This window comes from Leptonychotes weddellii, chromosome 4 (assembly GCF_054177405.1).
Source record: "Leptonychotes weddellii isolate Sample4059 chromosome 4, ASM5417740v2, whole genome shotgun sequence".
Lineage (NCBI taxonomy): Eukaryota > Metazoa > Chordata > Mammalia > Carnivora > Phocidae > Leptonychotes > Leptonychotes weddellii.
Genome location: NC_138372.1, coordinates 73,033,483 through 73,060,057, shown reverse-complemented (window position 1 = coordinate 73,060,057; position 26,575 = coordinate 73,033,483). Strand labels below are relative to the sequence as shown.

Sequence of the window (26,575 nt, the reverse complement as noted above, 5' to 3'; positions counted from 1 at the left end):
CCCCCTTCATTTTTCCCTTCCTGCTATCTTTTTTTTTTTTTAATATATAATGTATTATTTGTTTCAGAGGTATAGGTCTGTGATTCAACAGTCTTACACAATTCACAGCGCTCACCATAGCACATACCCTCCCCAATGTCTATCACCCAGCCACCCCATCTGTCCCACCCTCCACCACTCCAGCAACCCTGACATATCAGATAAAGGGCTAGTATCCAAAATCTATAAAGAACTTATCAAACTCAACACCCAAAGAACAAATGGTCCAATCAAGAAATGGGCAGAAGACATGAACAGACATTTTTCCAAAGAAGACATCCAAATGGCCTAAAACTGGTCTTTTTAAAAAAAATAAAGTCTTGGGGTGCCTGGGTGGATCAGTCAGTTAAGTGGCTGCCTTCGAGCCCCATATTGGGCTCCCTGCTCAGCAGAAAGCCTGCTTCTCCCTCTCCCTCCGCTGTTCCCTCTGCTTGTGCTCTCGCTCTCTGTCAAATAAATAAATAAAATCTTAAAAAAAAAAAAGTCTTAATTTTTAAAAAATGACTAAAAAGAAGAAATAAGTTGAAGCAGGAAAGCAGCTGAGTAAACTCCCTGGACCAGCCAGACACGCATGAGACGGGCCCTTGAGCTGCTCTGCTGGGGCCCGAAGAAGTTCCAACAGTCCCGAGGGGCCAGGGAGGCCTCAGAGCCCTTCTCTTCCCATCTGGAGGGGGGCAAGTAGTGGAGACCAGTGTATCTGAGTCTAATTTCCTCCTTTTATATTAATGCCTGGCAAAAATACACCTAAGTAATTTAACTAGTCCGGTACTATAATTTATTTTTTGATTTATTAATTATTAGGAGGAAAAATACATCTGAACAAGATTTCTTACATTGCAAATCTTCTTTTTTTTTTTTTAATGTGTTCCTCTGATAAGGAAAAATGAAGACTCCATTCCTTATTTAAGATTCTTGTCTCTCCTGGTATTATGCTCTCCTGGGACAGTACTGTTGTTATCTTAGAAGTTTCTGTTTCATAAGAGAGAATAAGTCGCGGCGCTTGCGTGGCTCAATCGGTTAAGCGTCTGCCTTCGGCTCAGGTCATGGTCCCAGGGTCCTGGGATCGAGCCCCGCATCAGGCTCCTTGCTCATCGGAGAGCTTGCTTCTCCCTCTCCCTCTGACCCTCCCCCTGCTCAAGCACTCTCCCTCTCTCTCTCTCAAATGAATAAATAAAATCTTTAAAAAAAGAGAGAGAGAGAATAAGTCATGTCCAAACCTGGACATCCTTGGTGTAGAATCTCTGCTTCCCTAAATATCTGTTTGTCTTGAGAAGTTAAATTTTTAAGCATAATCAAGGCCTTAGCTCGCCATGCCTGTTTACTCAGCCACAGGATGTTGGGTATCTTGTAGCAATTTGTACAGTGCCCTCAATCTGTTTGTGTTCTCCAGAAAGGATGAGGGCTGCTGGAGTCCTGCTGGGGGGGGGGGGGCAGGAGGGCTTCCCTAACCCCCACCCTCACCCAGACTTGCAGTCTGGAACTCAGCCGGATTGCCCACGAAACACCTCTCCTCCGTTCTGACCCAGGGCAGAGCTGCTCACCCACCCCACCCATGGCTTCCTGCTGCCTCATTCTCCGTGAATTTGTCTAGGAAACAAAGTTCGGCCGCTTAGACGCGTTTCTAAGTAGCATTTTCATCATGACTCTCAACTAAGGGGTTTTGTTCCTTTCAACACCTGGAGACATCACTGAAGTTTGGGGCTTTGTCTACACGCTCAACACAGTGTCACTGCTGTCATTGGCTAGAGCAACCCAGTCCACCTTATACATTCATCCTTAAAGGGCAACTTAAAGGGATAAACTTGAAGCTGGGTGGATTTTTGGTTGGTTTGTTTCTCTGGCTTGCTGATGGAAGCTGCTGGAGTAGTTTAACAGCTTTGGGCGGGTAGGAACGGCTTCAGAGCTTGCCCACCATCCTCCTCAGCACTAATTAGAAAATTTTATATCAAGGTTAATGCCTTGGGAAGCAGTGAAGTTAGCTGTTGAAGGAAGCTGAATTCACCCCTAGGTGGAATACATAACACAAGAAAAAAGTTAAAAAAAGTAAATAAATAGTGCTCGCTTCGGCAGCACATATACTAAAAAAAGTAAATAAATAATAATAATAATAATTAATAAATAAATAAATGAACAGAAGGGCATCCAAAACTGCCTGCCACTCACCAGGGGATGCAAATAAGGAGAAATTTTATTTAAAACCATAAAATCTTCTTTTTTTTTTCCTGTTTTTGAGTAAAGGTACTTTTCCTAGTTTTCAAAGTCTGAGTCATCCTTTTAATACACAAAAATTCAAGTTGGCCAGGTGAGATCAAGAAGATAAAATAGTTCCCCACCAAGAACCAACGACTCCTTTCTCGGGGGCTCTGCAGCACTTTTTGCTCTTCCTGGGTCACGGACTCAGCAAAGTGTCACTACCTTATAGCCTTCATATCCCTAGGCCCCATTGAGGGCAGGGGGAACATCACAACCTTCCTAGTGCCCCAAGCTGGTGCACAGTGAGTGCTCAATATGAGGTGCCAGCAGGCTGGGTCATGGTCAAGTGTACACGCTCTGGAACTAAACAATCTGGTTTCAGCCCCGAGCTCTGCCCCAGCCCAGTGTGTGTTCCTAACCAAGTTCCTTAAGCCTAGCTACGCCTCCCTTTTCTCAAGGAGGAAATTACAGTACCTGCGTTTCAGGATTTTCGTCAGAAGAAAATTAAGATCATCCTAGTACATGGTTATTGTGACTAAATCATGATGATCTAGACAGAAAAGTTCATCAATGCTGGTAAAACAATTTCTTATTTAGGAAGTGTTCAGGCAAGAGAAAACCTACTCATTTGGGTGGCCCTTAGTGAAGATGGGAGTGTTCAGAGGTGGGTACCGGGGAGAAACCACCGACTTGTCCAGTGTCATCAAGAAGGCTTTGAAGAATTGAGGTCTCAGGAGCTCTTAGTTGAAGGGAGAATCCAGTGAGTTTGCCCAGAAGAGTCTTAAGAGGCCCAGAGGAGAATCTCAGAAAATTGTTCTGTGCCTCACTCTCAAGTTCTCTTCCCCCAAAAGCCCTTCTCAGAAGGCACCTCCCCGCTGACCTTGGAAGAGCTGGACACTGAGGAGCAGGTGCAAAGCTTGTCGCGCCATCAGCTGCCACCAAGCCTTCCTCCAGGGCATCACCCACCCAGCCCCCTCTGGGTGATGTGCCCTACAGGTGTACCTGGTTAACTTCCTTGCTCCAAGTGTTGCACATCCATTGTGCACCAACAGCATGTCTAAGACTGTGATCACCATAATATTGCATGCGCCAATGTTAAAATAAAACATGCAGACCCACAGGTAAATGGTCTTAATATCTGAGTGATTGCCAGTGACAAAGAAATGGTGGGTCTGAACTTGGTCTCAAAATCCCACAACCAGTTTAGGTCTGGAACCATTGGATGCTTTGAACTAAATCAGTTTAGGAGGTATGTTCGCAGAAACTATAAACTATTATCCTTAGAAGAAGATAAATGTCCATTTAAAATCCTTTTAAAAATTGGAAATAGTAACTACTTGATACAAGAAGCATAGAGCAGCTATGAAAATAAGCTCTGGTCCACATGTCTGTCTCTAAGGTAGCAAAACAAAGAATATGAGATCTGGTACACTGATTCATTGTGCCCATTTTACAGATAGGAAAATGAAAACCCTGAGAAATCAAATGGCTTGTGCACACACACACACACACACACTCACCACATAAACTTCTCCCTCCTAGTGGAAGGAGTAGGCGCCCCTTTTCCACGACCACTTTTGATTTTAAGACTTGGCTATTCCACATGGCCTCAAAACCCAGTGCACTTTGCTCTTGGATTAACTGAACTATTTGAACTAAAGGCTTAACTTGTTCTTAATCTTCTCTTTGAAATGCTGACTTAAAGAAGTAGTGCCTTGCCCAACAGGTCGCAGGCACAGAAGGAAGCAAGGAGCCCGCATGCACCCTTCCTCAGCGCCACAGAGTTCCTGGTCAGAGATCCGGGACCAGATTTTCTTGGAGCCTGTGTCAGATCCAGCATACCATGGTTAGAGACCAAAGCAGAGGCAGAGATAAGTGGACACTATCTGGAGAGGCACCAGATACTATCAGGAGAGCGCATGGTGGCCCGAACTGAGGCTACACTGTAGGAAGCAGCTCTCTGGGGTAATCCAGCGTGGGCGGAACTCTCTGTGGAAGACCCGCAGAAATGGCATCTTTCCCACACGCGGTGTTCTTGGTGCCCATCACTGCCTGATGGTGTGGTAACCATCCCTATCCCGCTGGGCTAAACAGCAACTGCGAATCAGAGTCTTTGAGGACTGCCTGGTAGCATTAGTCATATCGCCAGTTATAATTTTCTGCCCCACGTAAAAAGAGGCAAAGTGACTTCTTCGGCTATGGGACAAGGTGCTCACATACCCCGAAGTACCTCTTGGAGGGCTCAGAGGCGGCTGCGGGGAACCTGGGGTTCATGTCACATGGTCAGATCCAGACTCCTCCCTATTACAAAACGCTGAGTTCTCCCTATCTTCCCACATAATCCCTAACATCGCACACGCTGTCTCACTCAACTCCTGCTGCCCTGTGGCATTTCTGTCTTGTGGACACCCTTAGTGATTCCTGGAACCTGACTGCCAAACGATATAAACGTGTCCAAGGAGAGGCAGGAGAGTCCGTGGTGACTTTTCCTGGGATCGGCTTCCGGGATGGGTTCTCAGATACCATCATTTTTCCAAGATGCTTTAAAGGTGACGTGGAAGGGACCAGATAGGAAAGGCACCAAGGTAGTAGCTGTTCAGCTAAGAAAGGCCCCAGTTACCCAGGCATTGATGCCACCTCACCTGCTTCCAGAGGCAGGCTCACAGGTTAGCATGAGGCAACCTGCAGTAGGTGTGGGGAAGTGAGGGACCACGGAAGAGTCAGGTCAGTGGTGGAGATGGCCCCTCCGTCCCGTAGGAGGGAGCTCAACTGCCCGAGCATCCCTTCTGGGCTCCCAAGGATCATCGCACACATAGACCGGTGGAAATGTAAGTGACTCTGTGACAAGTCCCATCTTGAGCCTCGACATGTGTATCACGATGGCAATTAGGATGTGAATTGACACATGAGGAAAGGCATGTGGAAAGTTGATAAATCAGTGGAAGTGATTCTGGATTCAACTAGCTCATCGGTTCAATTATGGCATAAGCAAGAAGTGAGTCAGAAGGGCTGCCCTAACCTAAACTCTAGTTTAGTCATTATAATCATGTCCCCTATTTCTTAATGAATAACGGAAATATGGAGGAGCATTTGTTTCATGTTGTCGGGGGGAAAATAAGGCATTTTTAGGCCAGGGTCTCCTTTTTTTTTCCTGCTCCGGAGAGAAAAAAAATCTGGTTGTCAAAAAACATTAAGGACTAAATGAGTTAGAAACAAAGCAAAAGAAGGAGCCCTTTATTCTCAACTAAGGGCTGGTTTTGTCTTGGCTTCCTATTGGAAATTCCCCCTTATTTCGAAGCCAGGAACCCCAGAGAGGGCCAGCTTCACAAGTCAGGAAACCCTGGGGAAAAAGGAAAAGGGGCTTAGATCCGTGCAGTGGGAAATGTGCACACCTTAATGCCATCCCTGTGACAGGTGGCATGCTGATACAGTGGTTGTGGAGGTGTGCCCTGGAGCTAACTGCCTGTGTTCGAATCCCAGCTCTGTCACCTCCCAGCTGCGCAACCCTGGGTGAGTGAATTAACCTCTCTGCGCTCTGGGTTAACTCATGTGCATTAAATTCTACCTACCTCTCACAGGACTGTGGTGAGGATTGAACAAGTTAATACCTAGAGGCTGCTAGACTAGTATTTTCTGGCTATTTTGACTGGCCATGAATAATAGAAACAGACAGCTCCTGAAAGCTGCTGAAAGCTTCCTAACGATCATTTGCTTTTCCACTGGCAGCATGGCATCAGCTAAAGGCTAAAGTAGAGAGAACATGTCATTTTGCAGATTTCCTGGATTCTCAGAAAACAGCCTCATGTCAGGGCTACGTATAGTTTGTCGTTCTCTCATTTGGCAACTATTTGACAATAGCATCTAAGCGTTAGAGGTTCTGGCTTTCAGCACGGGACCAAGGCAGACACATGCCCGCCCGCATGATGCTTAGACCGGGGCAGAAGACAATGACCTCACGATTAACTTCAAAACGGGGCAATGATTGTGGTAGAAGGATGAGTACGGGATTCTGGCCACTGACCAGGTGAAAGGCTGGACCCCCCAGGTACCCAGCACAAGTGAAGTACACAGCAGGTGCTCCGTAAACCTTCCTGGGATTAACGGACACAGCACATACCGTGCTTTATCGTTTGTCTCATGTGGTCCTTCATCACATAATCTTCGGAGCAAGAACACATCTCCTTTATTTTTGTGTCCCCAGCACCTAACCTCGTGCCTCGCACAAGGTGGGGAGGGGGCGGGGAGTCGGCAACAAATGTTTGTTGAATTGATCTGAATGACTGAGAAAACCTAATGTGTCTCTCTTCTACTCAACTGTGCGGCTCTTTCTAGCTTCCACCCAAAGAAGTGAGAAACTTGGCAAGATTGGTAGCCAAGTTAATTTTAGGAATTGGGTGTTTTAGCACCCATTAAAATTACATACATAGCTGGTCTTCTGCTCACTCTAGGCTGCCATGACCCCTTCTTTCTTATGAAAACTCTCCTTCTGTAGTATTAGGGTCCATCTGTCCTATCCCAGCTCTCTGGACTTTCCTCTACTTTTTTCCCTGTCATCTTCCTCCTCCAGTCACAGTCCTGGGCCCACTGGTAGCTACTGTTTCTGTCTGACTGCTAACTTTCTCCATCTGCTCCTTCCAGGAGCAGACCCACTCCCTGGCCCCAGGAGGGACACATGGCCAGGCCTGATATTCCTCTGGCAATGGTGATTGGCCAAAGGATGGGCATGTGCCCCAAAGAGGGATAGTCAAAGTCCTTCCCCTGAATGACGACTGGACCCCGGTATGATGGAGCAGGGAGAATGTCCTCTGTGCCCTGCCATGCAGAGTCCGCGTGCAGACACAAATGGAGACCAGCTTCAATGAGACATGGGAGAAAGAACAGGCAAGGGCAAGAGAGAGACCCAGGCTCAGAGGCCCTGGTTTCTGTAGCCCTTCCACCAGGCTATGAGCTTCCAGACTCATAGACTTACACATGCCCCTTTGATTGGAGCCAGGCTGAGCAGGTTGCTGTTGCTTGCTACGGCATTTGCTGTCACTATAGACCCTCCTTCAGAGACCTTGTCTACTTTTACATCTTTGAGCAAACCTCTAGGCAAATGTCTCCCAATTTCTAGCTCTAGCCTCAATCTCTTCCCAAGCCTTGGTGCTTCGTTTCCAACTCTTCGTGCTGGGCATTTCTCTTAGCGGTCCACTGCCCCCTCACCTTCAACATGTGTAAAATTGACAGTTTCTGAGCTGCCAACCTTCTCTTCCAGGCTCTATCTTAACCTGTGCTGCCACCTTTCTCTGCCCCAAAACCTTACCCCTCCGTCTCCTTCCTACCCCCAGCCACAACCAGTCACTGAGTCCCACAGCTTCTTCCTTCGTACTGTTTCCTGCAGCTGTCCTTCCTTTCCATTCCTCGGCCGCCATGCAGGTTAGGGGCCTAGCTTCCTACTGCACCCCCTGACTCAATTCTTCTGACAAACCATGACCAGAAGAGTAAGTTTCTTAAGGTACTGCTGCTGAATCAAGTCCAGACTTCCTGGTGGAGCCCACAGAGCTGCCCATGAGCCAACGTTCTGCTCGCACGGGCCCCAGCCCTTGGCTCATCCTTTCTCCTCTCAGCCATTTCCCTGTGGTCCAGCTCAGACAGTGCTTTCCTCCAGGGAACCTTCTCTCATTGCCCCAGTGAAAAGTAAATTCTCTCTTTGGAGGTCCCAAATCCCTTCTCTGTCTTTAAACAAGGCTTTATGGGTGTGGAGGACATACTACATGCCAGGCACTGTGCCAGGCACTGGGGATATTAGTAAAGATAAAGCAGCCTCTGCTGGCACAGAACCCTCCATCTACTAGTGAGAGACATGGCAACAGGTCCCACTTCACTTATCCCACCTTCTCCTGGAAGCTTACACATTTGCCTCAGCTCTCTGACTAGCTTGCAAGGTATTTCAGCAAAAGGACGCACAAGACAGTTCCTGGTATGTTGCCCTGCACATGGTAACCCCTCAGTAAGTATTTATTAGTCTATAGAAGGCAAGATCTTGGTTAACAAATCCATAAAGGAGATGTAAGACAAATACAGTTCTTAAAATCAAGGGCCAGGGGCATGCCTGGGTGGCTCAGTCAGTTAAGCATCTGCCTTCGGCTCAGGTCATGATCCCAGGGTCCTGGGATGGAGTCCTGCACCAGGCTCCCTGCTCAGTGGGGAGCCTGCTTCTCCCTCTCCCTCTGCCTGCCGCTCCCCCTGCTTGTGCGCTCTCTGTCAAATAAATAAATAAATCTTTAAAAAAAAGTAATTACATTCTTCAGAGTTTGAAAAATGCTAAAAAATCATTACTACTTTCAAGAAAAAGAGGAAGCAGACTGGCTATAGTAAATAATATCTCTGTGTTATCACCGTCGATCAGACTGTAGCCAGACGATTTCTAGATCACTGGCACTTGGCACTGTTAAGAGTACATTCCTAAAGTTTTACTGTTGATATTTATTGCACAGAAACAAATTGATTGTTAAAATTATTCCCTACTCTTACGTTTGTTTTTTTTTAACTTCCTTCAGTGACCTTGAGCTTAGCGGTTACCAAAGCTCCCTCCTACATGATGTATCCTGAGGATTCTGAGAAGCGTGAAACATTCCTAAACTATAATGATAATCAGGCTGGCCTGACCAGTCCCTTTATGATTAGATCTTAGAGTATCAGAGGGCTGGAGGGGACCTCACAGACATCCTTCTAGGGATGAGGAGCCCACGGCCAGCCTCACAATGCAGATCTGGTCTTCTGACCTCAGAGACTTTCTTTCCACAACTATGCTTCCTTCTACTCCCAATACATGGACGTAAGATTGGGTCATAAACCCAGGCTTACTTAATTCATTTACTCATCCATAGGCACTCAACAATGCTCTGCAGTAGGTGTAGAAAATGCTTGCAGTTTGCGGAACGCACCGTTCTCCAGCAGAAATATCCCGATGGTTATTCCTTGACGCGTGCGCACACGGATCCATGTAGGAGAGGTCACGTTGCTTTTGCATAAACAGTGATGCACTGTGGTTGATGAGGAGTCTGGAAATGACTGGGCAGCGTTGCAGCCCTTCCTCTGTACCCCCCACTAACTGCACTGACTTGGTTTCATCTAGTTCTTCACTTGATTTCAACTGTGTGTTTGTCATCTTTCTTCCCCCTAGAGCTCCTTGGGGCAATAAGGACTGGATTTTTTTCTTTACATCTCTCAACCCTTTGCACAATTACCAGCACATAGTAGGTTTTTAATACATTTGAATCAATGAACACCTTTTTGGGAGCTGTGCATGCAGCCAACTATTTTCATTGGTATTCAAAAGGCAAAATTTGTCATTGAAATTTTTCTGTCTAGTGCTGGGCAGTGAGTGTTCCATAATGCTCAGATTGGTAAGAAAATGCAAATCCATCATGGGTCGCATGGTATTACTTGACAGCAAGGTCCATCTGTCTAAGTAGTCATTAGTGATTCTTGCTACAGCCAGAAAATGTAAGCAGGAGGAGAGGTGGCTGAACAGCAGGAAACAAATGTGGAAGTTTGGGGACTGGTTAGCATTTTTCTAACAGCCTGGATTCCAGGGTGATTCAGAAGATTTTCAGTCATATGAGGAGGCTGTTCTTGCATGGAAAGGCTTCCTGACTTTTTAGAATAAATTGCACAAAATGTATATCTCCCCAGGAAGGGGATAGGTAAAGCTTTAGGATAGGTGAACTTGAGAGTAATTTACATAAAACTATTATATTCATATAAAAATGGTAAAAAGAGCAGTGAATCCATTTTGCCCCAAATTCAGGTAAAAAGCAAACTATGAAAAAAGGCCAGAGGGACTTCGGAGGGGGAACATAGAGTTCTGGAAAAAGAAAATATGACTTAGCAGAACTTAAAAAACATCTGGCAGGGTATAATTAGTCATGGAAAAATTGGCAGTCATGAGTGTGCATTTTATGAAAATAATCATGTACTAGTCCAACAGTTAACATTTAGACTGAAATTAAATAGTGGAAAGCCTGTACAATGAAATTTATTATCCTCGTCATTCAAAAATTCCATTAGCTGTCTAAAATAGTTTACAGGAAGCTTTACTAAATAAGTTATCACAAAGCATGTATTTTATTTTATTTTATTTTTTTATTTTTTAAAGATTTTATTTATTTATTCATGAGAGACAGAGGCAGAGGGAGAAGCAGCCTCCCCGCGGAGCAGAGAACCCGATGCGGGGGACTCAATTCCAGGACCCTGGGATCATGACCTGAGCCGAAGGCAGACACTTAACCGACTGAGCCACCCAGGTGTCCCCAAAGCACGTATTTTAAAAAGCAAAATTTTAAAGAAAAAACTTCCAGTTCAAACCTTAAACAGGATTACTATTTTCAGCACAAAACTATCTTTATAAACGTAAGGTTTATCAAACAGTCTGTCAACTTCCATTTTGATGGACAGTAAATATTATTCTGTACATACAATGTTGACAAAATATGTAAATCATAAATGTAAGTTGTGGATATTGTTTTAGTAACAAAAAAGTCATTTAAAATGAAAACTTTTAATGTATGGCCTCATGAATATAACACATATAATTTTAAAGTTTTAATATGGTATCATTTTATGTAAGCATCCCCTAATTCCCAATTTCTATAGCTCCTTATACTTGACATATGCACTAACTTGGTGAACAGAAACCCATTCATTCAGTAAATAGTTGAATTATCGCCCTGATGCTGAGTTCTCTCTAGACTTTGGGTATACAGAATAAGATAAGGAGTCCCTTTCCTATTATATGTATCAGCACTCCTACTTACTGTCCTGATTTTAATTGTTTGAATGATTTCCTGTCAGCATTTTGGATTGGATATGAAAGAATGTTTTTTTATTAATAAATTTTGTTCCATGCCAAAAAAAAAAAAATACAAGGTTAGGCATGTCATGGTCAGTCCATCAAACAGGTATCTTCAACTCAGAGAGACAGAGAGAGAGCACAATTCTAAAGAATGCAATTCTATATTTACTCAAAAACCTCCGTAACAACCCAACCAATTCCTCTCTTCCCTATCTGATCATTTTAGTGAATATGTAAAATAAGTATTTATCTAATTTATCAATCTTTACATCACTTTTTGTGTCACCATCTAACGTTAAACATATTTTTCTTGCCAAATTGCTGACCCTGACATCACTTAAAGCCCTTTATGATTTCAGGACAGTCAGTGTTTCCAAATGGAACCAATTACTCTGTAGACAAAGCAACAACTCCCTGGGTCTTGGAAAGCAAGTGTAACATTTTCTTCTAGGTACCTTCAACTCCAGTGCAAAGAATCACATCCCAGGCTGGCTAAAGATCTGTTAGGGAAAATGACTCAGGCCCGGAGACTACAAAAAGGAGGCTTGCATGGTCTCGTTTTGCAAATATAAATTCCGTGGGTTTTAGAGCTGGAAGAGAGCTCAAAGAGGAAACCAGCAAGTGCAGATTTCAGCTTCCAGGAAAGGTGGACAAGAGCTAAACCTGGATGTGCTATTTCAGTTCAGACACAGGGAGAAAAAAAATTCTGCAGGGTTTTATTTCCTTTAAAATGAGTGTATTGCTATGGCTTATTCCATAATGTTATATGGAAATGTGTATGCAGTATGTACTAAAAGGCAAGGCTGACTTCCCTAGAAAAAAAGTAGGAGACTCTGCTCTCTCCCTAAAACCCGTCCAGTCTGTCTTGGAGGCAACTACAGAGTAATAAAAACGGAATGATGGCAGGTACTTTGACAAGACCTTGTACAGTGCCACTTAGAATAAGAATTAACATTCTCTTGCCTGACAATTTTACAGGAAAGCCCAAAGAGGAAGCCAGAAATAGATTCAAAAAGCCCAATGCTTATGACAGGCACACACACAAAAAAAAAGTCTGATGATATTTTTAAATTTCATTTTTGGTTTCTTTACACTTGGGCGGAAGTAACTCAGTCCCACGAATGTCTTCTTCAGCGTGAGAACCATCCTTTCTGGAACCACAGGGCTGCAGATGTCATGCTGGAATTCTCCCAAGGGCAAACCGCCGGACTGGGGGAGCTCTTCCTCAGTCACTACCCCGAGCTGGGCTGGGCTGAGCCTGGGCTAACTGACCTCCGGACCTGTGGGCAGACACCTGCATTTGCACCACCTTTACAGGTTGCAAACCTCGCTAACGGCCGGGTGAGGTGGGAAGGCCTTCGCGGCCGAACCGCGGGTGAGCGGTGCTCACCGTCAGCTACTTGGGCGCAGATTCCGAGGCTCGGGCCCCCCACCCGTACCCCCCGTGCCCGGAGCGCCGGGGCAATGCTCTCGGCGGCCCCAGCGAGCCCGGAGCCGCTCCGGGCCGTTCAACTTGTAAGTGCTGCCGCTCCCGGCCGGGACAGCACCGTAACCGAACGGTACGGGAGAATCCTTGCCTCCACCTCGAGAACTCCTTCCAAAGCGTCCCCGCCTTCTTCCCCACAGACCCGCCCACTCAGGCCGGACGTCGGGGTCGCCGGCCTGGGTGGCCCGGGGGTCAGGGGTCAGGGGGCCGGGAGGCCGGGGAACCCGGTTCCCCGCCGCACCTGGAGCCGCCGGGGCCGCAGGGAAGCGTCGCGCTCGGCGGCGCAATTGAATCACGGTGAATCACCCCTCGGAGTTTCCTCCCCGGAGGAGGCGGGACAGGGGAGGGGACTGGCCGGGGGCCGCCCACCGCGACGGCCAGTGACCGGGCCGGGGGCGGGAGTGGGGAGGAGCGGCGGGGGCGAGCCGGGGGCCGGCGGAGGCGCGGGCGGCCGCGCAACTCTTTAAAGCGCGCCCCGGCGCGGGCTCCCCCAGACTCGGGTTTCCCCGCACCCCTTCCCGCTCTCGCACGCTGCCCATCGGCGCCTCCGGCGCAACCTCCCTACTCTTCGGGGCGCAACGGAATCCTCCCGACCTCGCCGCCAGCTCGTGGACATGGAGACCCCCACCTGGCCCCGGGTGCCCTGCCCCGAGGCCGCCGTCGCTCGGATGCTCCTGCTTGGCTGGGTCCTCCTGCAGGTGGCCGGAGCCTCAGGTGAGTGGCACCCGCCCCCGAAACCCAGCGGCGCGCGGTCGGGAGAAGGGGGCTCGCCCTGCTGCCGGGAGGTGCCCCCGCACCCGCCTGACGCGGCCGCTCTCACGCAGCGGAGTCCGAACCAACCCGGCCCCCGAGGCGCGCAGGCGGGGGAGGAAGGGTAGTGGTCCGCGGCCCCTTCTGCTGGAGAAGCTTAGTCCGGAGTCCGTCGGAATGGCGTACAGGGATTTGTGGCTCCCGCTTTGAGTTTAGGGAAAGTGTTTCCCAGTAATCTGCAACCTTGAAGGTGGTGGACACGGATCCGCACCTGTCCTGGTCAGCGTGCCGTGTTTGGATATTATCCTTCATTGCACGTCCACTTTCCTTGATAAAGAGAGGCCCTTGTGGTCTTTTCTTGGACGTCTTTGTTTTAGATTGAGTTAGAGGCAATCCTGTTGCAAAAAGTCGCTTGGATTGAAGCAGACACCACATTGTGCATGCCCCATATGCTTATAATGTGTGTGGGGCAGGGCAGAGACTGTGACCCGCTGAGTACTGGCAAAGCGCACCTTCATAATAACGCATCCTAACGGAACACATCCGACGGTGTGACAGGCCACACTTCTGCCTAGCTTTCCGGAGGTTTCTATATAGAGACATGTTAGATAAAAATGGGAAAAGTCAAGATTTGGCTTTCTTATGGTGTACAGGCCTAACCTCTCTCACACGCGTGGGATCTGCCCCTCTCCATAACTTACCCAAAACCCTTCTTACCCGGCCTTCCCTGGTGAGTTGAACCTCTGAGTCCTACACTTCCTGGGCTGCGCCTTAGACATCGCAGGAGGCTGAAGGCTCCTGAGCTGTGTTTCCAGGTCAAGTTATCTCAGGGCTTCCCACCAACCCCCTCCCCCACCGTGAATAATTTCAAACAAGGATTTCGAGATCCTTGCCTCTTTTCTTAGATTACAAGATCGATCTTGCCATGAGGAAGTTCAGAGACCTTAACTAAGAAAATTAAAAACTTGAAATTTTTTTTTGTCTTGATAATTCAGTAATGAAGCTTTTGTGGTTGGAAAAAAAATTAATATGAGGTTAATGGTGATGTTGGGGGGATGGAAGATGTTTTATACCATCAAGGTGAAATCGTGTGCTGAGCCCATGTAATGATAGCTGTTTCTCTGTTGTTTAAAGGGACTACAGAGGTAGTAGTAGCATATAACTTAACTTGGAAATCAACTAATTTCAAGACAATTTTGGAGTGGGAACCCAAACCCATCAATCATGTCTACACTGTTCAGATAAGGTAAGCTAGGTACAAAAGAAAAAGAAAAAGAAAATTAAAGTTTTTAATGTTTCCATTTCCCTGTGCTGAATACAAATGTCTTTAAAGCTGGCCAATGGATGAGAGTATTTAGCAGATGACAGAGGGCATTCCTGGTCTTTTGCAGACCAGGGCCTTACTTCCTGAAGCCTGCAACGTGGCCACAGCTTCAACTGATAGAATGTTTCACTTGTTTTTGGACACAGATGGGAAAATTCCGAAGTGGGGTCTAAACTGGGGGTAGGCGAACCTTCTTGAGCCGCCTGTGGCAGCCTGGGAAGATGTTTTCCTGGATGGAGGCTAATGTCATCCAAGCACGCACGTCTTTTTCCTCGCCGTCTAGACTGTGAGCCGGATCTAACGTGTAGAGGAAGCGGGGAGGAGTCCCAATGTATACATTGCCCTAAAGCAGTGTTTGATCCACTCGTCTTTGGACACTGATTGAAAATTCGGTTGCATGCATGATCTCGGAGGGGGTCAAATTCGTGACTCACTAAAGCCCAGAAGAAATACTCCTCTGTCTGTACAGCGGGTTGGGAGGGCTGCACTGCTCGGACACCCTCCTCTCTGACCGACAGCTCCCTCCGAGAGCTGGTAGGTCGGCATTTTCAATCTGAGGGTCGGACGCCTGCCGCCTATCTTCCTTGATGCTTTTCACCATATTCTTGGTGAGTTTATGGTTTCTGAGATGTTCTAGGAGGCTTGCTAGAGATCTTATTAAACAGAGGAGAGCTAATTGAATAAAGGCACAATAGAATCACTGGCCAAAAATTCAAGGTGTTTTGCTCTTTTGCTTTAGCTTGTGCCAAGCCTTTTATACGGTATTAGGAACACAGCTCCTAAGGACGGAGTGGGCCTGTGAGGTGGATGTTCTTGTTTTTCAAAATGAACTTCACGACGACTCTTGGTAAACAGGGAAGAGAACTTGTGTGTGTACATGCTGTGTATATAGTTATAGAGAGAGAGCGACAGGAGTTTCAGAACCCCAGGTAATAATTTTGGTTATGATCCAACTTGTCCATTCAGCTTCCACTAATTGAGAATTAGTAATTAATTCCTCTGATACAGAACTGAAGTTTACCTTAGTAAACCATCTTCATTCTGGATAATGAAAATAGGATTTCAGGAGGAATGCTTACTCCTAAATATATTCGATCTTATGTTTGGTGAATATGTGGAAACGTTTACGACCGACCTGATTTTTAAACATAAGCCTCGGTGAGCTCTAAGTTCTCGGACTTTCCAAGGCTGCTTCTGTTTCAGTAACACATCCTAGCAGAGCTGGGTCTTGTGGGTGCCTGCAGCTGGGGATGAGGGGTTCCTGCCAAGAGAGTGACCTCCCCACGCTCTTGCCCCTGCGCTAGAGGACGTGTGGGCAGCCCCCCACCCCCGCACTCTTCTTCAGCCTCCCCATGGGTAAATACGATTCCTGGGTAACAAGGACCATGGCAGTCCTATTGGAGAAGAGGAAACTTGCCCAGGGAAGGTAAGGGATTTAATCGTTCGTGACTGCCCTGATAGTGAGTGCCCAGCCAGGTCTGGAACCAGGGTCTCCGCAGTACCTCACACCACCACCTGCTTAGGTGGGTCTGCCCTAGTCTGATATGAGGCCCCAAAGCTTGTTGGGAGGAGGAAGGAAGGCCATCCCCTCTGTGGGCCTTCTTCCTTCCTGGCTTTCCGTCCCTAGAGAAAGCATTCTAACCTGCTGCTCTTCTTCACCCACCCACCCTCGCTACCAGCCTGTCCCCACTCCCAGGGTACCACTGCTGTGCCTGGAGCCCCTAGTTGGAGCTCCAACTGCATTTGCCCGCCATGGGAAGTTTTCAGTGGTCGTTGGGAAATGCTATTGGCTCAAGCCTTACCGCCCAGCCAACACCTGTAATATTGATTCTATGGAAATATTCCGAATTCTAACACTAAACTTCCAAAGCTTCTAGAAAACAGCCTGCTTCTAGATTAGTGAATCTGGCTTCTGTTGGGATTTCTTAGTAATTCAAGTAGGATATTTATTATTTCCAAACCGGGAGGTTTTGCAATACCTAGAGGAAGCTTGAAGCCTTTTAAAGTGTTACTGCTGACAATAGCATTTAGAGGAACTGAGTACAGAACCCCTTCATTACCTTTTCACAAGACTTTACTACTTTCAGGGATCTAGGCACTTGTGCTAAATTTCACCAGAGAGTACTGTGATTTCTATGTGTGAGCTGGGAGGAATCGAATACCTATCTCTCAGGTGGGAAGAGGCCACAGAGCCCAGCAGGCTTTCTCCTGTTAATCTGAACAATGTGTGTGCCATAGCAATGGAGAAGAATCATCATTTCTCACTCACTTTTTAGAATAGAAGTGATACAATTATTAAAAAATGCGTTTTGGTCATTCTGGAATTAAGACTGCCTCTCTACATTTATCACAGAAAATTAGAGAAATTTAAGAAACTAAAATATTTCTGTATCCATCTCAGTTTGTGGATTTTAGGACAAAGAGTTATGTTTGCCCATACCCTCTTAGCCCGGATATTTAGTTCAGATTTTTTTTTTTTTAAATATGTACTTATGGCTCTTATGCGTGAACTGAGACAGTTGAATCCATATGGCAGCTTGTTTTCCCCCTGATTCAACCTGCACGTGCAAACAACCTAACACTCAGCAAGGCCTGGCTACTTGAGCCCTCCGTTTAGCCCTGCTGCTTAAGGGTGGGTGGGCCACAAGGGCATGGACCCTGGTACCAAGTTCGCAGTAAGTGTTTCAGTGGAGATGTCGATGCTGGGGTACAGGGAAGGGGGACTCCAATTCTGAGAAAGCAGATCTGGAGATTCCTGGAGAAAGCAGGATTGGAGCATGGTCTTGAACGATGGGCAAAGCCCTGTGGTGGTCTGTGATGCTGAAGGAAAGAGCAGTGTGGCTGTCAATTTATGTGGGACAGAAGTGTGTGGATCCAGTGGCAGGGACATTCATCTACAAATGTTTCGGTTCTTTAGAAGAATTTCATGTTTAGCAGTTCCTTAAATTATTTCCTCTTCAGTGATGTCTTGCAGAAGAAAGATCTGTCTCAGCCTCTTGGTCTCTCAGACTGTCAGACAGGTCCTACCTGTATTGTAATGTGATGATCTTTGGTGCGCTATATTCACATCTTGTAGAAGTGAGGGAGGCGTGTCATAGAATGGGACGGACAGACGCAGCTCTCACCTCATTAGCTATGTGACCTTGTACAAGGTACTTAGTGGCTCTGAGTTTGTGTCCTTATATGTAAAAAAGATCCAATACCTTCTTGGAAGGATTATATCAAATGAGGTAACCTGTGTAAAGGGCCCTGTACGGTACCTGGCATATGGTGGATTCAGTGAAAAATAACCACACCAGTAATGGTCACAATCAAATGTAATATATAGAATATATGGTTATATAGATTCTATTTTTTTTTTTTAAAGATTTTATTTATTTATTTGACAGAGAGAGTCACAGCGAGAGCAGGAACACAAGCAGGGGGAGCGGGAGAGGGAGAAGCAGGCTTCCCGCGGAGCAGGGAGCCCGATGCGGGGCTCGATCCCAGGACCCTGGGATCATGACCCGAGCCGAAGGCAGTCGCTTAACCGACTGAGCCACCCAGGCGCCCGGTTATATAGATTCTATTATTGCTACATTGGCTATATTCCACATAGAATATAAAATGTGATAAAATAAGTGTGTCATAGGGACTCCTGGGTGGCTCAGTCAGTGGAGTGTCTGACTCTTGATTTCAGCACACGTCATGATCTCAGGGTCATGAGATCGAGCCCCGCATCAAGCTCTGTGCTCCATGTGGAGTCTACTTAGGATTCGCTCCCTCTCCCTTTGCCCCTCCCCCTACTCATGCTCTCTCCCTCTAAAAGAAATAAAATCTTTTTTTTTGAAGATTTTTATTTATTTATTTGACAGAGAGAGAGACAACGAGAGAGGGAACACAAGCAGGGGGAGTGGGAGAGGGAGAAGCAGGCTTCCCGCAGTGCAGAGAGCCCCATGTGGGGCTCGATCCCAGGACCCTGGGATCATGACCTGAGCCGAAGGCAGACGCTTAACGACTGAGCCACCCAGGTGCCCCTAAAAGAAATAAAATCTTAAAAAAAAAAAAATAAGTGTGCTATAGAATGATACAATAAGTAGACTATAACAAATAATTGGGTCTTGATGGGAAAAAGCAGTTCTCTCTCCCATGTGACCGTAACAAATTGTCTACATTTTAAGGAAGACTGGGTGGCTCAGTCAGTCGAGCATCTGCCTTCGGCTTAGGTCACGGTCTTGGGGTCCCCGGTTGGGCTCCCTGCTCAGCGGGGAGTCTGCTTCTCCCTCTGCTTCTCCCTCTCCCCTTCCCTCCCCACCTCGTGCTCTCTCTCTCTCTCAAATAAAGGAAATCTTTAAAAAAAAAAAAAGATTTAACAAATGGTTGAGAGCACAGACCCAGCAGGCAAACTGCTGTGGGACTTGGAGCTGGTCACCCTTCTCACCTCGCCTCCGTAGCCTTATCTGTGACAAGTGCGTCATTACAGAGCCAGCCCCAGGTTGCCGCGAGGACTTCACTCTGCTGAGCCGCTGCCTGCTCCCACCACGTGCGGGGGCTGTTGGTGGAACACAGTACCACGGCCAGAAAGCAAGCTGCCAGGGATGAGATCCTAATGTTTCATTCCTCTTCCTTCCTCTTCCTTCCTTTAGCCCTAGACTTGGAAATTGGAAGAGCAAATGCTTCTACACCACAGATACAGAGTGTGACCTCACCGATGAGATTGTGAATGACGTGAATCAGACCTACGAGGCGCGGGTCTTGTCCTACCCAGCTGATTCCACCGATTACTCTGGGGAGCCTCCATTTTCAAACTCCCCAGATTTCACACCTTACACGGAGAGTAAGTACTCTCTGTAATAACCTTTCAGTCTTGGCCCGAATATTTTTGTGAGCTTGTGACTCTTGGGGCTATTACATAAAGACTGTGCATCCGTGCACAGATCCTCTCTCTCAGAACCTCGTAAGGGCCATGGCCCTCTTGGCTCATTCCTGGTGTGGTCGGAGGTTCACAGAATGTAAACTTCGCTGTTGCTAACAGTGCCATCATGAAACTTTCTCCACTGGTCTGTCCCCAGGCCCTCGCAGCAACTGGCTGGATGGAGGGGCTGGCGGGGGAGGGGGGGTGCACTCCACCAAAGCTGGAGCTTCAGCATTTCCCCCAGATTTATTTAGGAGATTATATATGACAGATGCACATAAATCTCCTGAATATTTTCTTCCCTATCGTGAGACCAGAAGTCCCAGGTTAGGGTTTTCACAAATAGTCACAAATCCGTGGGGTAGGTCCAGTTTCCCTCTGAGTCCACAATCAGGCTTACTGACCTTTTTAAATAACCCGACCATGATCGGAGTCCCGTGATGTGCTGGCTCTTGCCTGGCCCGCTCCCAGCCTGCCTCCTTCATGCCAGCTTGGAAAATGAGGAATGCTTCCCTCCCCAGCTTTTGCCCCAGTAAGCTGACCCTAGCACCTAAAAAGGGAATGCAGAGGATTCCAGCCAAGTAGGAGATATAAAAAAAATTTTTTTCCCTTGGTCAGGACTATAGTTCTGAGCTAGGTATTTTTAATAAACGAACGTAGCACATTGAAGAGAGTGAAATCAGCTGCCCTTTCAAGAAGAATTAGAACGAAAGGTTAGAATGAAAGGGTTATGTTTTTTATCCAGTGCTTTTGTATTGATGCTCTGAGCGCCCAGTGAGGGAGAATGCTCTCTGCTGGCAGGGATGGTGAGAGGCTGAGGGGCAGTCCACCACCTTTCCCCTCCGCTGTCTACATTGAGGATGGAAATAGGAAGCAACCTAACCCCCGAGTGAGCCTCTCTGCCTTCCCCGAGCCCCCGTTTGCCAGAGCCTGTCTTCAGACTCCTGTGTGGCCCTCACGTGTGTGTCTCTCACAGGTGCTCAGCCACGACCACCCCTCAGGGACCGTGCGGGGCCTGTGTTACTCATGCCCCTTTGGTCAGATCCTCATGATTTCCTTTTATAGTTCTTGAGTTTTTTGTAAGCCACTTCAAATCCCTTCTTGGTGTAAGATAGAAAATATTTTATAGGGGCGCCTGGGTGGCTCAGTCATTAAGCATCTGCCTTCGGCTCAGGTCATGATCCCAGGGTCCCGGGATCGAGCCCCGCATCAGGCTCCCTGCTCCGTGGGAAGCCTGCTTTTCCCTCTGCCACTCTCCCTGCTTGTGCATGTGCTCTGTGTGTGTGTGTGTGTGTCAAATAAATAAATAAAATCTTTAAAGAAGAAAGAAAAAAATATTTTACATACTAATTTTGCCTGTGCTCACACACACACGCACGCACACCCACTTATGTGAAATTTGTGTTGAATTACGGGGGTTTATTCTGCAGCCACACAGCCTAAGCAGAGCAGAGAGCTGGGCCATTGCAGAGACGCAGTGGTTAACACTGGTTCCCTGAGGTACCAAGGACATAGCCTGGTCTTCCCCACAACCCCTAATTTATTGTATCGAAAATATGGAACCTTACACAACTGTACCGTTTAATATGACAGCCACTAGCCACAGATGGCTACGGAGCCGTTGAAATATAGCTAACGCTGTAAGTCTAAAAGACATCCTGGCTTTTGAAAAGTATCTCCAAAAATTTTTATATTGATTACAAGTTAAATGAGAATATTTGAGCTATTGGGGGCTAAACAAAATGTATTATTAAAAGTAATTTCAGCTGTTCCTTTTTACATTTTCTGATGTGACGACAAGGAAATTTAAAATGACATCTGTGGTTCCATTATATTTGCCCCGAGACGACACTGCCCTGGGAAGTCTGGGGGTTCCACTCCGGAGCCGCTTAGCACCCGGCTGCCGGGGAGCCCATTCTGTGCAGCTCTTACATGAGGGATGACCGGGCTGTCCTTAACTGGGATAACTAAATGGAATTCCACTTGGTATAGGATTCTTTGGTTCCAACGGAGCTCATTCTCTGTGTTTTAGCAAAGCTTGGACTGCCAACAATCCAGAGTTTCAAACAAGTTGGGACAAAACTGAACGTGACCATACAAGACGCACCCACCTTAGTCAGGAGGAACGGCACCTTCCTAAGCCTCCAGGATGTTTTTGGCAAGAACTTAAGTTACACACTTTATTACTGGAAAGCATCAAGTACGGGAAAGGTGAGGATTCTTTCGTTTGTTTTTAATGACTGGTTTTAAGTTGTGACTCCTTGACTTTACAGCCCACTTCTTCCCTCAGTTCAAACATGCCAGAATGGGGTGGTTGAGAGAGCAGCGTGGCAGAGGGGGAGGGGGACCTGCTGTCCCGGTTCTACCTGTGACTCCGGGCGGGGCCCCTCGGATCCGCAGGCTCCTCGGCCAAGGACTGGACCGGGTCATCTCTAAGGCTCCCACCAGCTCTCCCATTTCTTCCTCTCTGGAGGATCCCAGAGACAAAATCCGTTTTCCATTCAATGATGAATGCTTCATTCCTTTTTTCTTTTATGGCAAATATCTTCTAGAGGAGCTAAATTGGGTTAGATGTGCCTAAATTGGTCATTTTTGGTCTTGGAAGGAGCATCCTTAGCAGTTACCAGAGGGAACAGAGCAGCTAAGTCACTTCTAATCCTTTCTACGTCAGGTGTGTCCTTGCAGGCTTTTACTTCCACAGTGACTTAGTAACAGGGAAAGAATTCACTCTGAGCCCAGATGAAATCAGAACTCTTCATCTCTTAACAGAAAACAGCCAAGACAAACACTAATGAGTTTTTGATTGATGTGGATGAGGGAGAAAGCTACTGTTTCAGTGTTCAAGCAGTGATTCAATCACGGAAGTCTAACCGGAAGAGTCCAGAAAGTTCCATTGAGTGCACGCACCACAAGAAAGGTATGTTCAGAGATGAGTGGCTCTGCCCAGCATTCACCTGGGAGGCACGGATACCTTCCAGAGGAGTGGCTCCACCCTCAGAACCAAGATGGACTTTTGTTCAGGGGGAAACAGGCTTCTTGTTGTTGTTGTTTGTGTTGTGTTGTGTTGTTTGGGAGTACTCTCCACAATTTTAGGCATTTGGAAATGCTTCTGTGTTGTTCCCTTGTACTAGCTTGTGTTTTCTTGAGCCCCTACCGTGTGCCAAGCTCTCTGCTGAGCACTGGACACACGGTGCATGTTTAGGATTTAGCATCAAATCACAGATTTCTCTGGAGATTTTTTCATACTTAAATTCTGATGCTGGGCGTTATGGGGGAGTGTCTGGACCAGCTGTAGCAGCACCCACTAGACATTTGTGAACACCTGCTATCGGTCGTTTCGTTGTCACAGAGGACTGAAGTCTAACCCGTGAAGGGAAGAGACTGAGTCTATCAGATAGTCCCTCGTGCAGGTATGTGCACACCCGGGGCCCAGACCCCCTGTGAGGAGTGATTCTTAACTGGAAGTATTGCGGGGGCTTCAGACTCATCCAGTGAAGCTGAAAGCCTGAGTCTCCCTCCAGGCTTTATAGGGAAAGGACTCTGAGGACATTCAGGGAACAAAAGGGTCACAGGATAGCTCCTTGCTAAGGCAAGATTTGAAAATTTAGAAACACTTTTAAGTAAATTCTCTCCTATTGATTGACCATGACAGAAGCAGGGAAGAAAAGGGTTCTCCCTCCCTTGGGTCCTGCACTCCTCTGCACCATCAGACCCCCAGTCCTCACATCCATCTTCCTCAAGCCAGCTGGAGTTCCACTGCCTCTCTGTGTTCATACACGCCCAGATCACTGCTTCCCTGCCTCTTCTCCCTCTACTGAAATGTGACCTTTGAGAGCCATTTCCTATGCCACATCCACTGGGAAGCCTTCCTGCTGCTCCAGCCAGTTATCATCTGTCCTTCACCCGAACCCTGCCATTACTCTGTGTCTCACTCTTTGCACTGATTGTTCGTCTTCTACAATTATAATCCTGGCCACCAAGCCCGGCATTATTTTTAGCCCCTACTCCCACTTACGTGTACCGTTTCCAGGCTGTGGACATTATCCAGTTTATTAAACAGCCCATTAAATGATGTTCACCACCGTCAACTGCCTTAAAACATCGAGGGTTTGACCTGTTCTTTCCTAATCAAAATGTGTTGCGGTGGAAAGAGTGGAGGAAAGAAATTTCAAATGACGCAAGAGCGTCATTTGGCGTCATTTGGGGTTATGGCCTCCGTTCCGCCCCCTGATCAAAGGGATTCAAGCTCTCGAAGTTGAGGTTGACTGGTACCTTTTGTTTTTCAGAAATGCTCCTCATCATTGTAATTGTGGTGCTTGTGGCCATCATCCTCACCATCATCCTGTCTGTGACCCTATACAAGTGCAGGAAGGCGCGCACGCGGCCGAGCGGGAAGGAGAGCTCCCCGCTCAGCGCCGCCTAAAGCTCGTGCCCCGGGAGCAGCCGCCCGCGACCGAGTGTGTATGTTGCACTGTGACCAAGAACTTTTAAGACAACAGAATATATATATGGAAACACAAAGGAGTATTTGGAGCATGGAGATTCTTGGGCTCAAAGAAAGCTCTTGAGCTGACCTGCTCTCACAATTAGCATTCTGGTTTCCACGACAGCATTAGACACTTTGGAATGTAACCAACGGTACAACCAGTTCCAAGTTTTTAAAATTTCTATTTTAACACTATGGCACCTTTTGCACATATCATGTGTTAGAACGTATATTCTACACCCCAAATGAAACCAGAACGTCTAATCAAAAACAAATGAACAAAAGCCTTTAAAAAAAAATCCTGGGGTGGATTTTTAGAAAACTTTTGAGAAGCTGACTACAAATCATGTGGGAGAGTAAAATGGAAATTGGGTGGACTTTTCTAACATAGAACAGTCTTTTGTGATATATGGTGTTTAGGTTCTTCTTTTTTGAGTCCTTTTGGAGTTTCAAAACAATTGGCAAACTTTTATATGAATGTGTTAAATGCAGAAGACTTCTGTTTTGGGGCACATTCCTAAAGCGCCTTACAGTTTAGCACTTTAACTGACTCAAATGCTATGGATTAAGCACTTGACAGCTGACTATATTTTTATAAGACTACTATACAGACCACGTAGAGGTGATGATTTAAGGTACTGCAAGCTTTTATGGTCAATTTTGTATATATTTATATAATTTTCTAAAAGGTTTTATACATGGGGATATTCTATTTATAGAAGTAATGTTCTGTTTGTATATATTGAGATAATTTATTTAATATACTTTTATATAAATAAAGGTGACTGGGAATTGTGACTATTGTATTTATTATATCTTCCATTTTATTATTTATGATTTGGTCTTTGTATTAGTTGGCTCTGCTGCAGGAACAAATGACCCAAAACTTCTCAGTGGCTCACAGCATTATCTTGAATTCTCACTTACATTAGTTTGGTGGCTGCGAGTTGACTGCCGCTCTTCCTAATTATGTTCTCATTCTAGAACCCGAACCCAAGGGGAAGACTCTATTTGGGTCAGGGCAGAGGGAAAAGCAAAAACCTAGTAGTAACAGAAGCTATGTGTTGGAGGGGCGCCTGGGTGGCTCAGTCGTTGAGCGTCTACCTTCGGCTCAGGTTATGATCTCAGGGTCCTGGGATCGAGCCCCGCATCAGGCTCCCTGCTGGGCAGGAAGCCTGCTTCTCCCTCTCCCACTCCCCCTGCTTGTGTTCCTGCTCTCGCTGTGTCTCCCTCTGTCAAATAAATAAAATCTTAAAAAAAAGAAGCCACGTCTTGGAGCTCTGAGCCGCGTCTTAGAACTTCCGCTCACCCGTCACTGCCCCAGGCAGAGTACCTGACCACACCTGACAGTACTCTGCCTACTGGGGCAGGGCACCACCAGTCACACGGCAATGGCAGGGTTACATGGTGTCCCAGGAAGGGAGAAAATTATACAGCCGACTGCAGATTTAGAGGGGGTGACTTCTTCCCATGGGCATTAGTTCGAGTTGCAGATGAAGGCTGGAGAGGAGAAAGGAAAAATTCTTTGGGCTATTATCTTGAAAGAAAACGGGATGAAAGGGGAATTTAAGATAGGCAGAGAGAGAAGTGGAGTCTCTGGGGTTCATTAAAAGCAAGCTAAATTAAGAGCTCTTTGTGGGTAGGACCGGGTCTGGCTCGTGTTCACGGCCCCTTGAAGGCGGCAGCGACAGCAGGCTCTTAGTCACGGCTGAGTCCAACTGACTGCATTACCTCCCTCTACAGTATAGAAATAGGGAGTCCACCATTCAAACACAAAGAAAACACGGCAACAGTCGATCTCACAGGAGTATTGGAAGAGGATTCTAACTAGAGATGGAGGTGAGGCTCCCGGCACCCAGCCGGGCCACAGCCATGTTTGCTCCGCCCTGCGAAAGGCCGGGCCCTGCCGGCTAGGAAGCGCACCCAGATGGCACACCCATCTGGAAGGGGCCCCCCACAGACACCCGGAGCAAGCAGTAAAATAAGGGACGAGGCAGTTCACTGTCCCGCTGTTCATTTCAAGCCGCTCTGTTCCTCTGCGCCAAAGAACTCCAAGCATTATCAATAAAACTCTATAAACATGACATGTTTGACATAGCATCACATTCTCTGGAAGGATGGGAAAAACAAACCTTCGCTGTCCCCCGAAAAATGGTAGCCTGAAAGGAGAAAAGAGGTGGCAGCTTCGGAGAACTAAAGGAAAACAGACCGACGGTGTACTGGGTTCGTTTTGTTGGCTTGCTTGCCGCAAACAATCGGTATCAGCACCGGAGAGGCAGGCTTCGTTGTGCCGGGGAACGGGGGCGTGCCTGTAGCGCCGAGGCAGCCGAGACCGCCGAGACCGCCGAGACCGCCGAGACCGCGTGGCGTGGGGGCGTGCCCTGCCCTGAGTGTGCCGCGGCCATTACCTCGAATTCCTGCTCCGGCGGGGCTCCCCGGGACAAAGGGCTTGGTGCACGACATGGGGGAACGGCGGCGGGGCGGGTGGAGAACAAGTCCCAGAGAGGGCATCTGAGTGCGTGTTTCTATCAGGCTGTTCTTTCCCTTCCAGCACTAATTACGGCATT

General features: G+C 47.1%; 1 protein-coding gene and 1 long non-coding RNA gene across 2 annotated transcripts; one reads left to right on the top strand and one right to left on the bottom strand.

Annotated features, from left to right (window-relative positions):
* Nucleotides 1-11,356: 11,356 nt before the first annotated feature.
* LOC115942745 (uncharacterized) lies at nucleotides 11,357-12,831 on the bottom strand. Its single transcript, XR_014144995.1, has 2 exons — nucleotides 12,646-12,831; nucleotides 11,357-12,348 (listed from the first exon to the last, which is right to left on the bottom strand). It is a non-coding gene; the product is annotated as an uncharacterized LOC115942745 (long non-coding RNA).
* Nucleotides 12,832-13,017: 186 nt separating this feature from the next.
* F3 (coagulation factor III, tissue factor) lies at nucleotides 13,018-24,806 on the top strand. The gene is made up of 6 exons (XM_031033806.2): nucleotides 13,018-13,268; nucleotides 14,439-14,550; nucleotides 19,254-19,444; nucleotides 21,555-21,733; nucleotides 22,292-22,439; nucleotides 23,809-24,806. The coding sequence occupies exons 1-6, from the start codon at nucleotides 13,169-13,171 to the stop codon at nucleotides 23,943-23,945; spliced, it is 867 nt and encodes a 288-aa protein (XP_030889666.2). The 5' UTR covers nucleotides 13,018-13,168; the 3' UTR covers nucleotides 23,946-24,806.
* Nucleotides 24,807-26,575: the final 1,769 nt, after the last annotated feature.

Bases quoted from the DNA above. Each gene is read 5' to 3' on its own strand.
- F3 (XM_031033806.2), top strand. From the start codon at position 13,169: ATGGAGACCCCCACCTGGCCCCGGGTGCCCTGCCCCGAGGCCGCCGTC. The intron at 13,269-14,438 runs GTGAGTGGCACC...TGTTGTTTAAAG, and splicing joins GCAGGTGGCCGGAGCCTCAG to GGACTACAGAGGTAGTAGTA. The intron at 22,440-23,808 runs GTATGTTCAGAG...TTTGTTTTTCAG, and splicing joins GTGCACGCACCACAAGAAAG to AAATGCTCCTCATCATTGTA.